General features: G+C 28.3%; 1 protein-coding gene across 1 annotated transcript in view; it reads right to left on the bottom strand.

Moving 5' to 3' along the window:
* The window catches only part of LOC147065496 (atrial natriuretic peptide receptor 1-like), a 161,424-nt gene that overhangs the window by 7,014 nt on the left and 137,093 nt on the right, over positions 1-17,317 (bottom strand). Inside the window, exon 6 of the mRNA XM_085956996.1 lies at positions 4,932-5,106. Coding sequence (XP_085813122.1) covers positions 4,932-5,106 — 175 coding nt within the window. The remainder of the gene's footprint in view (positions 1-4,931; positions 5,107-17,317) is intronic.

Below are 17,317 nucleotides of genomic sequence, written 5' to 3'. Positions count from 1 at the left end.
CCACATACAATTTTTTTATCCTTTACAGTTCATTATGGATCTTGACCGCTTCATGAGGAGGTTTGATAAGAGTTTTTATTACGAAAAATACTCGTTGGTCATTTACTTAAATTGTTTAATCTAAAAATGCCAAACCAACAAATTTAGTTTAATAATTATTGTATGTTATTGTAAACGATGTTCTTACATACCGGATAGTGACCTTATTGAACGATAGAAATATATTATAAAATCAATGGCGAAGAATGTCGGTTGAAGGATATTAGGCTGTAATAGGTAGCTGAACAGCGTCATAAGACAGCTATATTTACGGAACTTAATTTGAATTTTATTTCATCTTCAGTATTTTACAGATATAATTTACCAAACATATATTACTTTTTATATAAAAGATATTTAATAAAAATAGACAATATGCACTAAAGTAAATATTTCACAAAAAAAAATATGCCCAATCGGGAATCAAACTTACGCTGAAAATCTATGTCCATAGTTAGGTTTCTTGTTCGATAGATCATTTTGTGTACAGTGCGCAAAATAATATAGCTATTACATAATATGCAAAAAGGATGGTGTCGGAAGTAAACAGTTCTGATAACTCAAAGACAAACCATGAAACTTGATACAGTTAAAATAAATGTTTTGTGATAGTGTTGATTCGTGTTATAACGTGTGTCCTAACTTTTAAAATAAATAAATGCAGTGGAAACCTTGTAAAATCAGTGTCTACGTCAATTATCAGCAGATAATTCATTAAATAAAATATGCCGTAATTATGGATAAGAGAAATAAGTACTTTTTAAAAACGCCAATTTTGTTGGTTGAGCCTTGTCATACTAGTGTTGCGATATGGTTTAAAATCAATATTTTTTATGTTTACTGTTTCAGCCGGCGACCACAAATAAAAACCTTCGGTGATCCTACTTAGTGTCGTGATCCATAGGTTGAGAACCCGTGGAGCCTAGTACATAGTCTTCGCCATGGATATAAATACACAATTACATGAAAGTACCTTTTCTATTATAGCAATGTATCAACATTAGTTAGTAGGTAACCTTTGAAATGTGAGTAGTTAGGCAGTTCTCCTAATTCAATCAATAACTGGAATTACCGTAGTATTTTGTGCTTTAAAAAGTTTCGGTCCATTAACCGCCTACACTATAGTTTAATCTAGTTACATCAACTTAACTGTATAATGTTACTCAACTATCAAGTATCCACTTAAGTTGAAAAGCGTTCTAGCATTTGCGTGTAAATGGTATATAATAAGGTTTGTAATAGTACGAGTATTATACTCGTGAGTATTTAGTTCAATAGTTCAGTAAGGTAATTAAAACTTTCCGTTAGATTATGACTAAGTATATATTTAACAACCGAAGTGTAAAGCTAACACGTACCTAAATAAAGTAGTATAAACTATTCGCACCCACTTACGTTTTTATTTTTAGGCGGAATGTAGAACTAGTAAGGACACCTAGCGGCATGATTACAAACATGCAAGTAAATTCAATGTAGAGAAAATGAACATTTGAATATTTGTGATAATTCCAAATTGGGCTAGATTTTGAGGTGAAACTATTAAATAAATAAAAGTTTCTTAAAAAGTATGAAGAATGTAAGAATTACCATGTTAGATCCGATGTAAATGAAACATATTATCACACAGATTTTTTTATGAGAAATGGTTATATGCTATTACCATACCATACCAACTAGGCTAATTAAAAATTGGTTAACTCTATCTTATAATATTTAAAATAATACGTCAGAATTCTGATATACTCGTAGAGGAAAACACTTGAAATACGGTGTACAGGTGCTAATGTGGTAATAATAATTCTAATACATTTTTGGGGGTGGTCCGGTAATTAAAACATGGGGTTTTTATAATAATATAACATTTTTAATTAGAAACCTAGTATTCGTAATAATCCTATCGATATGAAACCTTCACTAATTGATTTTTTATTGACGGTTACCAAAGGTTAAAAAAATAGCAAAGGGTGAACCGGGCCAACGAAGGTATTCAGAGGGGCATGGCCCCACTATTAAGTATATAAAAAATAATAAGAAAACAGTAAATTCTAACATAACAAGTATTTATTTTACTTTATATTAGTTTTTGAAATATGTAGATTATTTAATTAAAACACTCCTTAAAGCACATTTTTAGTCAATTGTATTAAAATACAATTGATAATTCCATTATTAGATGTACTCAGTAATAATACACTCCCATTTAAAATAACTATTTTATTCAGAGAAAATGTTATATTTACATTTAATTATGTGCACGGAAGAGACAGTTTTTTTGTTAAGAAAATAAACGAAAAAATAATACTGATAAAAAAGGTGTCTGAAAAGTCACACACAAGGAGTATATTATTACTATTATATTATTATTCCCGTAAAGTCTGTCAAAAAGCTTCGCGGAATAATACAAACAGCTGGAAAACATTCACAATTAGATACGTGTGTTGTTTTATGCCTTCCTTTGAAATCACACCACCTCCTGCTGAAAAATGTTAGTATAATGATTTTTTAGCCATATTTTTTTACCTGACGTAATAAACGGTAATACGAGTATTTTTGTTTTGTACACCTAATTACATTTAAAAGTGCTTTTAAAAATCGATGTATATTTAAAATAATGAGTATTTTCATTGATTTACCATATAGGATACGCCTTTTACTTAATTATAGATTTGATAAATACATACAAATTTTCAACAATAAAGAACTGTCATGGAACATAAAAACAATGAAACTCAAGTAACCTTATGGGGAATGTTGTAAGAAAGTACAATTACATAGTGTAGGGAATTATTTGATAAGCGTAAACAAATGTAAGAATATTTACACTTGTATCACAATGTGCATTAAAGGTTGTCGCGTAAACGCAATGCGCATTTAAATCCAATAATGAATTGCGCTTCTAACTACCTAAGGTTTAAAGTCAAAATGCTAAATAGTAGTTATTAATAGTGATATATTAATATATATAATATATTTATCAACCATACCCTTGCTTTTTCGTATAAGGTATAATCACATAAATATATTGTGTCGTCACCAGGAATCAAACCCGGAGCTCCCGGATAGAAGGCCATCGCCTTACGCACTGCACCACGAGAGTCGTCTTATATATTAATATTACACTTTTAAGTTAAATAATTCCACTATACAAATTATATCATAGCAAATATCACGCCACGTCATACTTACTCTCATGGGGAGTAGTACCAGGCAGCTAGTTATATTATATGCATTTGTGTATTCAGAAAATAAAAGTGTCTTTTATATTAAAGGGATTTTTGATAATGATAATTAAAATAGATAGATAATCCATTAATCTCGTTGGAAATAAATGTGTCTGAAAATATAACTATAAGCCTATTCTATATGGTAAATCATTTCATTGAATACAGTGGAAAAACGAACTTTAGGCCACTTGTTTCGAGAGTACTAAAAAACTAAGTAAAGAAATAAACCAGATTTATTTTATTTTATTTAGTTTATATTGAAAACATTAATTTGATTCACATATAAATAAGAAACACGTATATTAAAGAATGCATTTTTTAATTTTGGTATTCATGGAATCATATTAAATAAACCAAAACTAAATATTTAAGACGATTTTCTTGTTTTTCGTTGCTTTGAAGACAACGTCTATCTTCCAAGAACGATTACATAACATAAACCTACGAAGTACATATTATTGCTTTAATTTTTAACACGTTATACATAACATAGGTACTACATTTAAAAATTTATTTTGACCATTTAAAAAATACAATTTATATAAATTTACCATATAGTCAAATACACAATTACCTATTGGCAAAGTTCAAGATGAAGTGTCAAAAGTACCATTTATTAGCGTTATAAAAATTAAACGGCTATGACCCGAACATAATATTACCATCACGTTATGTGCTGTCATACTGAAGTAGAGATAGTGAATCTAAAACTTTATCTCAACGTTTCTATCTCTATCTCAGCGTGATGGCACGTGAAAGCATGTCACACCACGTGATGTGATGGTACAGTGTTCGGGCCATTATAGGTATCATTTAGTTGTGATTATGCCCATAAAATATACGATATTACCAAGACAGTGAATACAATATCAGAGTATTCTCCTTAACTAAGCAGTATAGGAAGCTACTATTATGTTTATGGTATACATATATTATAATGTATCATTGCGAAATGTGGAGGTAGGCTGTTAAGATCCGATATAAATAGTGCACACGAAACTTTGTCAGTCAAATGTATTTGTTTTCATATAACTGACACAACACTGTGTGGGGATGTTTGTAAGTTTTTTTTAAATTCAATTAAACCCTGCCTAATCTAAGCCACTGTAGATAATAGTGAAAAAATATTCGTTTATCTATAAACTATCTAAAATTATGCTATTAAATCATACTTAATTTTAGATATTTTCTGGATTCATTAATATTTTTTATAGTTTATGGTTTGGTTTAGGTATGGCTTAATGAATGCTGTGATAAATATATTCTTAATTCAATGAAAACAAATAAGTATGACTAAACAAGTGTGCACTATTTTTATCGGATCGCCCGAATAAGAAACCAAAATTATTGTGGTTTAGTTTAGGTAGGGTTTATTATTGAAATATTAATTTAATATAGAGGTTCTTAGGTCAAAAAAAATGAATGGTTGGGATAAATTAAAAGCATTCGATTATTTAATCAGCATCCCGACAGTATGTCTGCAAGTGGTATTCAATGTAATTAAGCAAATAAAAATATTTTTAAAAATCTCTCTTATTGTAGCAAATTTGTTGTTGGTTTCGAAAACTAGATATATTTGAAATGAAACTACCTCCTGAAGTTTCACACTAAATAGTATACAGTATGTAAATTCCTGATTGGAAATACTTAGTAGAATTATTGACAAACCTGTATGCATGCCGATCCTAAGCCGCAACTGTTCCTTTGGTCGGTGCGGTATCACAAACTTGTGGACGTTCTCCAGCAAAGCGAGCGACATGCGGGCCACCTCGCGGGCATGTGTGTCCCCATTCCGCACTGGCAGACCGGATACCACCATGTAAGCATCTCCAATCGTCTCCACCTAAAATTAAATAAAAATAATACTTATATCAACATGTGTTGATGTGGATTTTATATAGCCGTAGGTACCTATCTTTGTGGTCGTTTAGCGAGGTCGTTTATTTTATCGTAATCTTACGTAAATCCATTTTATCTCTCCATGAAAAATACTGCGTTTTTTGATGTAAGCGAAATACGAGTGCATTGTATCAGCTACCTACTATCTAGATTATACGTAAAAGTATACGTATTTTGTAAACAGCACGACTAGGAACTGTTTTTAAAGTTCGAAAATGTTTTACATTTTGAATGACGTGTGACGTCAGATTGCTTAGAGTGCTATATGGTGGAAAATCGGTTAAATAGCTTATAAACAATTTGGGAATCTCATACATACGGCCCTATATCTATTAGATCGGTGCTGTTTAGGCATAACCTGTTAACTGCAAAATATTGAATTTACAGAAGAGTAATTTTAAGCTTTGAATTTCCCATATAAATCTTCATTCATTTTTTTTGTCTAACGTTGAGAAAAATATTTTATAATAAATACCTGAAGAAGAATATCGCAATAATTAGTTTGTCAATTATTATTCCACTAATTAGTAAAATAATGTCATTTATCAGCGATCAAACTATGATAGGGTCTTAGTCATGTTTTGACCAAACTAATCGCTTTGTTTGTTCACAATCATATATTATTACCATAGAATTTTGAAATAGTGACTCAATTTTTACCACGTTTTTATTAGCTCGTTTTCTTGTTTGTCCAAGATTTGTATTAGACGATTAAAGATTTTTAACTAACTTCCCGACTAGCTAGACATTTGAAACTTTTAGAATATATCAGAACATTATTACAATGCATTCTTATAATACTTTTAGCCATCTTTAAGCAGAATTGAATTCATTTTCAGTTAATTCTGTTTTGTATGAAAAGTCATATTTCGGAAAAAAATTTGTAAAAAGTAAAACACTATTATTGGTTCGTAAGGGGGTCCTAGCAACTAAATTATTAATATATACGTGCGTTACTATGGAAACCAATATGAAATGTCAAAGTGACATTTCAGTATTCTATATTTATTCAGTATTTCTATCAAGTGCAAAAAAAGTATTTGTTATTACAATATTGTCAAGTTTATAATATGATTCAACAGAAAATTTTAAAATGTGGTATATAAAAAGTTCTTTTTATCTTGTAATTATTACTCTTAACATTAAATGACCAAAAAAGCAGTTATCAGGTTATGCCAAAACAACACCGAGATATAACAAACACTTCAAAATGTTTAGTTATAATTTTATTATTATGTACTTATTCCACAATTATTATTTTACACCAATAATTATACTCAACTCAATATCAATTGTATAATTTATTTCGAATTCAATAATAATACCTAACATATCGTTCCATCAAGAATAGTAAAACATAAATAGTATAGGTACATAAGAATAAACATCAGAAACATCTTTTATTACAAATAATTGTATATGATTATTATTTTAGGATGCAAATTTGAGGTTAATTCAAGAAAAAAAAATATAACAAAATATTTTTGATTATTATTAAAAAGTTTTTTTATTATCTCAGAATGTGCCAAAATATGTCACATAATGATATATTAAATATGCAGCGACGATATTATGTATTATTATTTCGATGCCTTTCTAATATTTCACCAATATTTACTAATCTTTGATCACCTTAGTTTATCGTTGAAATAAAGAGTGTAAGTATTATTTTTAAATGATTAAAGATTGGAAAATGGATTGAATTATTTATTATCTATGATCTAATTTATCATCCAGCACCAATAATATGCAATATTTGTTAATAATTGCCAAAAATATTTTTAGAAAAAAATTAGTCATTGAAATAAAGTTTACTAAAATAAGATCAATTAATCAAAATATTAAAAAAATCGTTTTGTAAATATTTTACTGCCTTGGTCGAGATCCAATATTGTTTGTTTTAATGAAAATTCATTTAATTACTAAACAAACACTAGATGTCATTAAAAGTCACATTTGCTCATAGATAGGTACCTCGAAACAATATTAAGTGTTCACGATATTCTATGGTGTTCCGTAATAATTTTATTTTAAATAGTGTGGCGTGATGCAAAAAATATCGGGAAGCACTGTATTATGAAATACTTTCCAAACACAAAACATTCCACTTCATCGTACATCTATTCTAGAATATTCAAAATCAGATACAGCAGTTTGCCATGCACGTTTATGTATGTATACCTACATGGAATATGTTAGATGCACTTCATTTGGAAAATGCGACGAGGTTTTATAATATTTACACATGAGTACCTATATTTTCACTTGAATGAGTGCTACATTTTATGTATATCCTGCCAATATTGGTTTTTTTATACTCGAGACAAGTAAAATGTCTACTTTTCTATAAGAGTATAAAAATAAACTTTATAGATTGGTCCACTGTGTATAAAAACAGGTACATATACCTATATATTATGTGTTAATATCAAAGATAATTACAAGATAAAAAGAACTTTTTATATACCACGTTTTTAAATTTTCTGTTGAATCATATACACTTGACAATTCTATGTATTAATAAATACTTTTTTTGTATTTGATAGAAATACTGAATAAATATAGAATACTGAAATGTCATTTTGACATTTCATATTGATTTCCATAGTAACGTACGTATATATTAATAATTTAGTTGCTAGGACTGGACACACAAGAAAAAAAGAGTACTGGACAAACAAGAATACTGGCTAATAAAAACGTGGTGAAAAAGTAATGGATGTTATGTTGAAAATATAATTTAAATAATGAAAAAAGTAAAACCAAGTAAATCGTAAAAAATATCTGATTGTAATGATTCGATATCAGCAAATCTACTCTATACGCAAGACTGCTATCGGCGGCTATCGAGGGTAGTTTATCATTTATTTATGTATTGAGGTATTATAATTGTTACAATAAGTTCGCCGACTGAACTGTCAAAAATGTTTATCTCGCTTTAAAAGTTAACAGAGCCAAGAGAGGTGCTATTAAAACACAGCACTTTTTGACAGTTTAGACGGTTAACTTACTGTATCAATTAACTGCCTCAATACATACATACTATATGTTAAACTAGGTACCCTCGTGTATTATAGAATAGATGCGCTGATGTTAAAAACGTCAAGCTTTTCTTTTACCTACCCTGACAATACAAGAATTTATTGTGAAGAAATTTACACTGTTTTATTATATCACATATTAAGATCATTATACTAGAAATGAAAATATAATTAATATTAAATTCTACAGGTTTTTAAAAAAGGTTTGTCGATAGCTATTTCGATTGTAACACCATTATCAAGACTATTCAGATAGGCCGCTTGCCCTTGCTTAAATACTACACGTGTATAGATAGAGACAGAATAAATTCTCTTACTCGTTCCAGCAATATTATGAATTTGTACACTTATTATTAATTGTAATATTATTAATACTTTGAAAACCCTAAGTGGGGTTTTTAATGGATATAAAAATTTATCAAAATTACAATGTTTAGCAAACTATTAATAATAGTAATTTCAAAGTATTAATAATATTACAATTAATAATACGTGTACAAATTCATAATATTGCTGGAACGAGTAAGAGAATTTATTCTGTCTCTATCTATACACGTGTAGTATTTAAGCAAGGGCAAGCGGCTTATCTGAATAGTCTTGATAATGGTGTTACAACCGAAATAGCTATCGACAAACCTTTTTTAAAAACCTGTAGAATTTAATATTAATTATATTTTCATTTCTTGTAAAATGGAATTCTACCAAGTAAATACTAACTCAATTAATAATCATTATACTACTATTATAATAATATAATACAAGTGTTGAATAATTAATTAAAAACAGATATTGAAGTGATCTATGGATTGATATATATGCCAAAAAAATATATATAATTGAGTTCCATTATTAATATTATATAGTACGATTTTAAACATGTACGTATATTAATTTTCCGGAAAACAAAAATCAGAATATAATATCTGTTATTAGCCAAAAATACAAGAAGAAAATATGCCATGTAGTATATTGGAAAACTCAAATAAGTATTAATCAAACCATCATTTATTTACATTCAACTATCATTATACCTAAAAGTAATCTTAAGAAAAATATTTTTCCGGAAATACTAATAGAAAATAATACATGATTTTTGTTAAACTGACAGATTTGAAAATTAGAATATTATATTTTGTTCCTACGATGACAATTATTAATATAATATATTATAACCGAATATTGTTTTGACGGTTTCCATTATTAAATTTGAATTATTAATGAAGTGACTTGAATTTACAAGATTTCAGAATGTACCATTCTTTATTGAACGAGAATAATTTGGAAAACCTACTTATCACAAAAATCTTGAATTAAATATGACGTAGGATAGGACTTGTATCAATCAGATTCCGACTAATGCGCTTTACCGGCTAGGTACGGCGGAGGTAGCTATGCTGGTAAAGCACATTGGCCGGAATCAGATAGATGCGGGCTTGAATCCTGTCCAGCTCGATATTTTTCTCATACGCATATCATTACGCTAAGCACGATTTTGTTGATTGCTATTAACTATTGTATTTAAATATTTTAAATAAAATTGGTACGAGTATTATAAATGAGTAAGTACTATTAATTGACCCTACAAAGTCATAAAAAATTTGGAAATACCCCAGAAATATACTATTAAAATATATAAGATATATTAGAAAAGTATTTTTTTCCCCCATTATGTGTGTATTATGTTTCTGATGTATGTATTAATATATTGTCCGATATAATTTCAAGTCTTGTGGCTGTTCTAAGCTATATTTGTAATAAATTGAGTTTATGATAAATATTTAGCTTATTAATTAGAATCGTGTTAACATAATAATAAAACACGCCCTTATACTCTTTAAACACATGAGTGTTTTATCGAAAACGAATTACGTAACGAGGCCATTTTTCCCATGTGTGTTACTACCCTGTTCATATTGTATTATTTGTACGTACGAGTACGTAGTGGGCATATATTTGAAAACGGAAACATAATAATTTATCGTTATTCTGAAACAAATGATTATTTCATTAAATATGCTCGAAACCAACATTAAACGATACATAAAAAAGATAAAATATACTGGATATAAATTGTAAATATCTTGTCTATTACTCTCATCAAATAGTGAAGCATTCATTATTTATTTTATTTTCTACATAGTTAAAAATATATTATGTTATACCTAATATTTGCATGTAATATTAAATACAATTGCACTTAATATGTTTAAAAAAATGGGTTTAGTACTAATTGCATACTAACTATTAATTACCAAAATACAAATGCATCATCAAAGCTTATAAACCGACGTGGTTTTGTAATAGAAATTTATTTTGATTAAAACAAGTCTTATTTAATCTTTTAAATAGCATATTTTGGACGTAATACTGATAAGAAGTGTTACTCAAATTGATATAGATGTAAATAAGCCCGTTTTGATTTAAAAAAATAGTGAATGTTTATAGGGCCAAACAAGATCTATTCTAAAGGTATTATAATATTTTGTTGAGAACTTGACGTAAACAATTTCACTTATATATTACCGAAGGTGAAAAGAGGAAGGAGGGAAGGGGGGGGGGGGGAAGAATGAAAGTCTGCATCAGTTTTGTATTTTAAAGTACTATATTCAATTGTGTAAAATATTAATTTCGTCGTTAGAATAATTATTAATAGTAGTTCTCTTTACAAATTCGTATCGTGGTCCTCTTATTCAAAAGATGAACTTCATTTTAAATGATATACATATAATGAATTGTATTATTTAAAATGTGTCGCTGTTAGAAAAATACTACAACTTAAAAATAATAATACCTAAGCATTTATACTTATCCTAATTTTAAATGTCCATATTTTATCACCGATACGTCTTTGTGAGATTGTCCAATTGATAATTTGAAGTATTATTAAATAGAAACATCAATTGTCAATGGGTAAGCATTTTGTCTGTAAGACTTTCCAATAACTTTTGTTACTATACTTTTATATACAGATCCAGTAGTGAATGAAGGTTATTTGGTCTGACCGATCATGTGCGCTCATTGGATAGAGTGTGGCGCATCTGGTCGAAATAATATATGTACAGTGTTTGGTTTAACTTTCCATCATTGAATATATTGGTAGTTAAACCCTCATCAGGGTCATGTATAGTGAGAGATCGGAATGTTGTACCATATTAAAAAGATAAGTAGAAACTAGATATATTTGAAATGATGATATTGAGAAGGGTCTTTGGAGCCGTTTACGACAAAGTACGCGTAGTATAGTAAATACGCCTGTACTCTCAGACTTGAATGGGGGGTGAATCCTTTAAACCGGACATGTCTCAATGATGGACATACAGTAGAACCTCGATTATTCGGATTGTATAAAACAAATAATTTCAACAGACAAAAAAAAGGTGTCAAAAACCTATTAACACGTTGTGACGAATAGTATAATATATCGATGTATCAGTGGCAAAGGGTGAATACAGGCTGTGGAGATCTGACATAAAAGTGCACACTAAACTTTTTTATGCATATTTATTTATTTTCATTGAACAAAAAATAGGTACAAATTACAGTGTTGTTTAGTTTTTTAAATGAAATTAAGCCCTGCCTAAGCCAAACCATGATACTGGAAGTAAGTTGATGAGATTCGAATAGTACTCACTTTGTCAGTCATACTTATTTATTTTCATTCAACTATGAATACAAATTGCAAATGGTGTTGGTTAGTTTTTAAAAATTCAATTAAACCCTGCCTATCAAAATCATAATTAATAAATAATAGAAAATAATATTGGTCATGACTTTCCTAGGTAAAAATCTACCCTTAATCAGTCTTAGAATGCCGTTTCCATTCGTTTTTGAAAGAATTATATCCGATACATACTAACGATTAGAAAATTTCCATGAAACTTACTCTCAAACAGCGATAATTTTAGGTACACGGAGGTTTGAAGCACTGATAAGATTACGGGTCCCCTTATGAACTTATAATCCATGTAATAAACCACCATAGGGTATTACGATAGACAAGTAGACAGACACCCACGATGGCCCCTGGCTTAAGCGCCGATCTATAGTCTCGTGAGTCCCAGGTTCGAATCCAGGGTCTGGCAAGTACACATATTGTTTTTTAATTTGTATTTAAATCAGAGTATGGACCTAATAGGTTAAACAAGTGGCTGACATCCATTTATCGTAAAAACAATATCTGTTAATATAAACCTCTACTCTGTGGAGGCCCATATGATCTTATTTGGATCGAACATGGTCGAAAAAAAGGAACAACAGTTAATACTTAGTTATGATGACTTATTCTTCGGTAATTTTTTAAACTATAATATTGGTAATTCACAAAGTAATTGCATCGTCTCTTTTATGGAAAACAGCCACTGCATTAAAAAGTTGTATTATATTATGTATTCATTCTTCCATTTTCGTATTTTATTAGGTGCCGCTCCTAAGCAACGCATGCTTTAGCTAATCTCAAGAGATGTCACTGAGGTAATTTAAATGTTGTGTGTAACATTTCTTTTATTTATCAATATAAGGTATAAAATGTCCAAAATGTTGATTTTAAAGGATATCCGGTGTAATTGTTTGTGAATTGTGAGACAAACTTCAAGCTGCGTGTATAAAAAAATGATGTAAAAAATTATTGCAATATTGTGGCAAAGCCCTGGAATACAATAGATGTGCCAATATTGATAAATCATGGAACAAAATGTTGGAAAGATCGTTAGAATGGTTCTAGATTTGAGTTCCATATTTAATTTTCCAGATTTTTTTGATATCTGCACCATTTTAATTTCCGTTTGGTCTGGATAATCGATCTACTGCATTTGAAGCTTCAACTTTTTATCAATTATAATATTATGTCACCATAACGAAAAGTCGTCCAATCATCTTAAAAATTGATTTTCATGGGTTAAATAATTATTAGTTGTTTGTAAAATGAAAAAAAAGTACCATCTGTCTATCTAACTTTAGATGAAAAGCTTTATTTACATTGTTAAACCAACATTATAATCTTGTTTATTATATAAGTCATGAAAATGCCATGGCAACCGACATAATTATATCAAAGAATAGAATTGAATAAAATTTAAATTGGTATATTATTTCACTTATATTTACTGATTTGTACTTATTAGTATTATAATTATACACAGTGATAAATATGAGAATATATGGAAATTTATTTTCACATATTACACGAGTATCAAGTATCAAGTCAAAAAATAATCTGCCAAGCTCCAAGTTAATAAAATAGTATGCTATCGCATATGTACTTGGATTTTCTTACAGCTTAGTTGATTTGATTTGGCGTCCCGGGAAAAGTATTATTGGAGTATGAAAGAAAATATAACCCAGTTCTTGTATGCTGGGAAATGGTAGCAGAGAAACCTGGATTTTATATTTTTTACATAATACTTTCAACGTGAAATGGACATTGTAAAGACTATAAAAAATGTGTGATGACACAGAACTTTAAAGAAAAACACATACATAATATTGAGGCTAAAGATAATGTTTTTTTTTTCTTTCTAGAAAACAAAATTAATTACCTAAACCCACTTGATGCAGCTGCAGACATATGAAAACAATATATTCATAAAATTAAGCCACAATATCAGAAGAATTGGATAAAAAAATAATAATTACACTAGCTTATTAAGTTAGTTAATATGTTAATGTTGTTTGTATTTCAAATACTATTGTCATTAATTAACAAAGAATCTAATACCATAGTTACCATTTAATTATTATTACAATATATATTTATAGGATACAAAAATGGGAAAATACGTAGTTGTCTTCCCTCTAGAAAAATCTATCGTCCAATTTGTTTGGTGCATTTCATTGATAATCTTTGCTTGACGAACCTCATTCCTCTCCTTTCTCTTTCCACTTCTTTTTATCGCTAATTTTCATGTACCTACATCCACTGAAATGGTCAGATCGTTAATCTAGCGGATTTTGGGCTAGCCCTTTGGATATTTAACGCCACATTACCACTATATGACTATAATATTTGCCCAGCAGTTATCTACTTGTCGAGCAAAATGTCTAGCCCATTGCCCTTTTACCATATTATAATATTAGCAACTCCTCTCTGTCTGCCTCTTTATCGCTTGATTTATTTTGTTTTTTTTCATTATGTTCAGTATTGCTATTTTTGAATTTCTTTTATATTATGGGTTTATAGTTCACACCATACGTGAGCACTAGTAGCACATATTGATTGAACATGCTAGGATTTAGCCATAATGGGAGGCCGCTTTTGAAAATACTAAATAGGCGTCACATATTATAGAGGATTAGTACGTAATAGGTATACAAAATTAAAGGGTCCCATAACCAATTTTTTTTGCAAAATGCTGCCATTACCAAAAAACACAGTGTTTTTTACTTTGCTACTAGAAGTAATAATACCTTATATGTATTTTTTTTGCACTTGTAAAACTACTACATAATATAATATAAAAGTAGGTATTGCTTAAATAAAGAAAACTTGAGTTAAAACCTTGATACTTTCTTTCAATATTAAAACTCAGTGATGTTGGTAACAAAGAGTTTATACTATAAAAAGAGAGAATTTAATGAACTCATATTAAAACACATTTTACAACGTTTTTGAAATGATTGAATTCATAGCCACATAAATAATTATATAGGGGAATATAATTGCCAGTTGTTTTAAAATTACTATATTACATACATTTTACATAAGTGTGCATTTTTTAATTAAATATCAGTAAATTGAAAATTAATAAAATTTGAATAAAACATAACATACGATAATTTATGAACATTATATTCACATATTACGCATTTATTATTGATAGAAAGACGATTTTCTCTAAGTATTATTATTTCTGAATTGAATCAATTACAATAAAAACAAATAAAATTGAAATCTAAAGTCTAGACAAACAGCAGGTGCATTAGGTTACATTCTAAAAACCATTAAAGCAATTGAAGAGAAAAAAATATTTTTTTAACTTACAAGAGTAAAAAGCTCTCATTATCGTGAATGCAATACTCAAAGTTTGCAATAATAATTGTATTTGTATTTTATTTCTTAAAAAGAATTAAAAAAATATTATACACATTTTTTTCTGAAAATAATAGTAATATATTTTTTAATGAGAAAAATAATTTGTAAATTTCTGCTGAGTAGAAAATAATTGAAACCAATTTACAGACATTTCTTTGCGTAATTCTGTCAAACAGAATTGTGTTAAAAAACAATTCAGTTATTTCTGTCCCAAATAAAGAAATAAACGAAAAAAACCCTTATTATCCACGCGCCTTCTGCTCATTCTGCTGAAAAGGTTTCAATCTGATTACATTACGTTGAATTACATTTAAATAAAATATTTTTACGACTTTCGTAATCAGTGGCTAATTACACTACTTGAATTGATAATATATTAATATTCTAAGCGAATTAGAATTAAATACAATGGTACATATTTAATTTGTAAACTGGACAAATTTACAGTTATTTTCAATAGATATTTTATTTTGAATGTCCGCATTTTAATTTGCTTCATTTGTTATTGAAATTTGAATACACAAGCTTTAAATGTATAATTTTTCATTGAAAATCATAATTCAGTATAACCTCAAAAATTTCAACAATATTTTTATTATTCAGTATTGTCCTCGGATAATCTGAGTAAAATATCTATTTTTTTACCATGTTCGATCTTAAGAAGATCATATGGATCTTTATTATAGTGGAGAATGTATACACAGATTTATATTTGTACGTGAAATGAATGTTAGTCAGTTGCTCAATGTATTAGTATTGACATAGGTACTTTGGTCCAAATACAGTTTGTCCCATGACATTAAAAGCCGAAGGCTAATCATTTGGCCATTGTGGGCAGTATTATATAAAAAATATTAGATACGTATATTAAAATAAATTCCCGAGAGATTTCTTGTAATCCTGACGCCATCGAGAATTCAATGTTATTGTAAATATATTTATTAAAAAAATACAAAGGATTGTTGGAGATATTGAAAGAATTTAAAATAAAATTTCAAATAAAATAACGATTTGGAAATAGTAGTTGAACTGGTAGCTTATTTGCTGAAATTGATGGTCTCGTATTGTGATGAATTTACGTTGAAGTACTATAATACTTTTAAAAAATTACAATTTTTCTAATTTACATAATCATGTTGTTTTTAATATCATTTATAACAATATTTATTTATATCATAATGCATGATTTTGCACATTATATTTTAAAATAAATATTTCAATTTTATTCAAGTTGCAGCTGAAAATTACTTTAACATAATGAGTTTTGTAACGATTTAGGGTAACATAACGACATATAAGTAGGTAAATTTATGCATGTGAAAAACAAAAACAATACATTTTACCTAAATATGGCTAAGCAATCCTCGCGCGGATTTGATACATTGGATAAAATCAGTGATTAAAATAGTAACGTGGCGATCAAAAAAGATTTGTGTATAATTTAATATGACATTAATATCATCATTACTGGTAGCAACGTAATATATATAAGATAATTACTCCATTATTTATTAATATGGCATTATTAAATTTCATATAATTATATAATTACAAGCTTTAATGACATTAACTCTATAAAGAGACCAATACCTAAGAAAATTTCACGATTTTGGACTAAGAATTAGTATAAGCTTAGTTTATAATTGTTATAGATGACGACTTTTCATCAATATAACATAATAAAGGGTTGTGAAATTAATATTATCTTTAAAATTTATCAAAAATTACCAGATTATTATTAAAAAATAAGTTGAAGAAAAATAAGACACATTCTAAATTTATATAATTATTGATTAACATATCATTGATTAGTAATGGTGCATATTTTTTCAAAGTAATTAGCAGGTTTTTGATTGAAAATACAGTCATAGTAGATAACGGAACTAGTTGGGTGTGATGAGAAATAAAATAGTGCATACCTATAATTTTTTTAGAATCTACTTAATACATTTTTTTAATTAGGACCAATCAAATTTTCAAAATTAGAAAGAAAAAATTGTCTCTTATTTAACTCACTTAGTGCTCACACCGTGACTGGCGCGTTTCGAGTACTTGGCCATTTGATATAATTAACGTGTTAGTTAAAT

Source organism: Rhyacophila brunnea, unplaced genomic scaffold (genome assembly GCF_057557595.1).
Source record: "Rhyacophila brunnea isolate RB1 unplaced genomic scaffold, BYU_Rbru_1.0 scaffold_6, whole genome shotgun sequence".
Classification (NCBI taxonomy): domain Eukaryota; kingdom Metazoa; phylum Arthropoda; class Insecta; order Trichoptera; family Rhyacophilidae; genus Rhyacophila; species Rhyacophila brunnea.
Note: the sequence above shows the minus strand (reverse complement) of the source record. Positions and strands in the feature narration are given on the sequence as shown.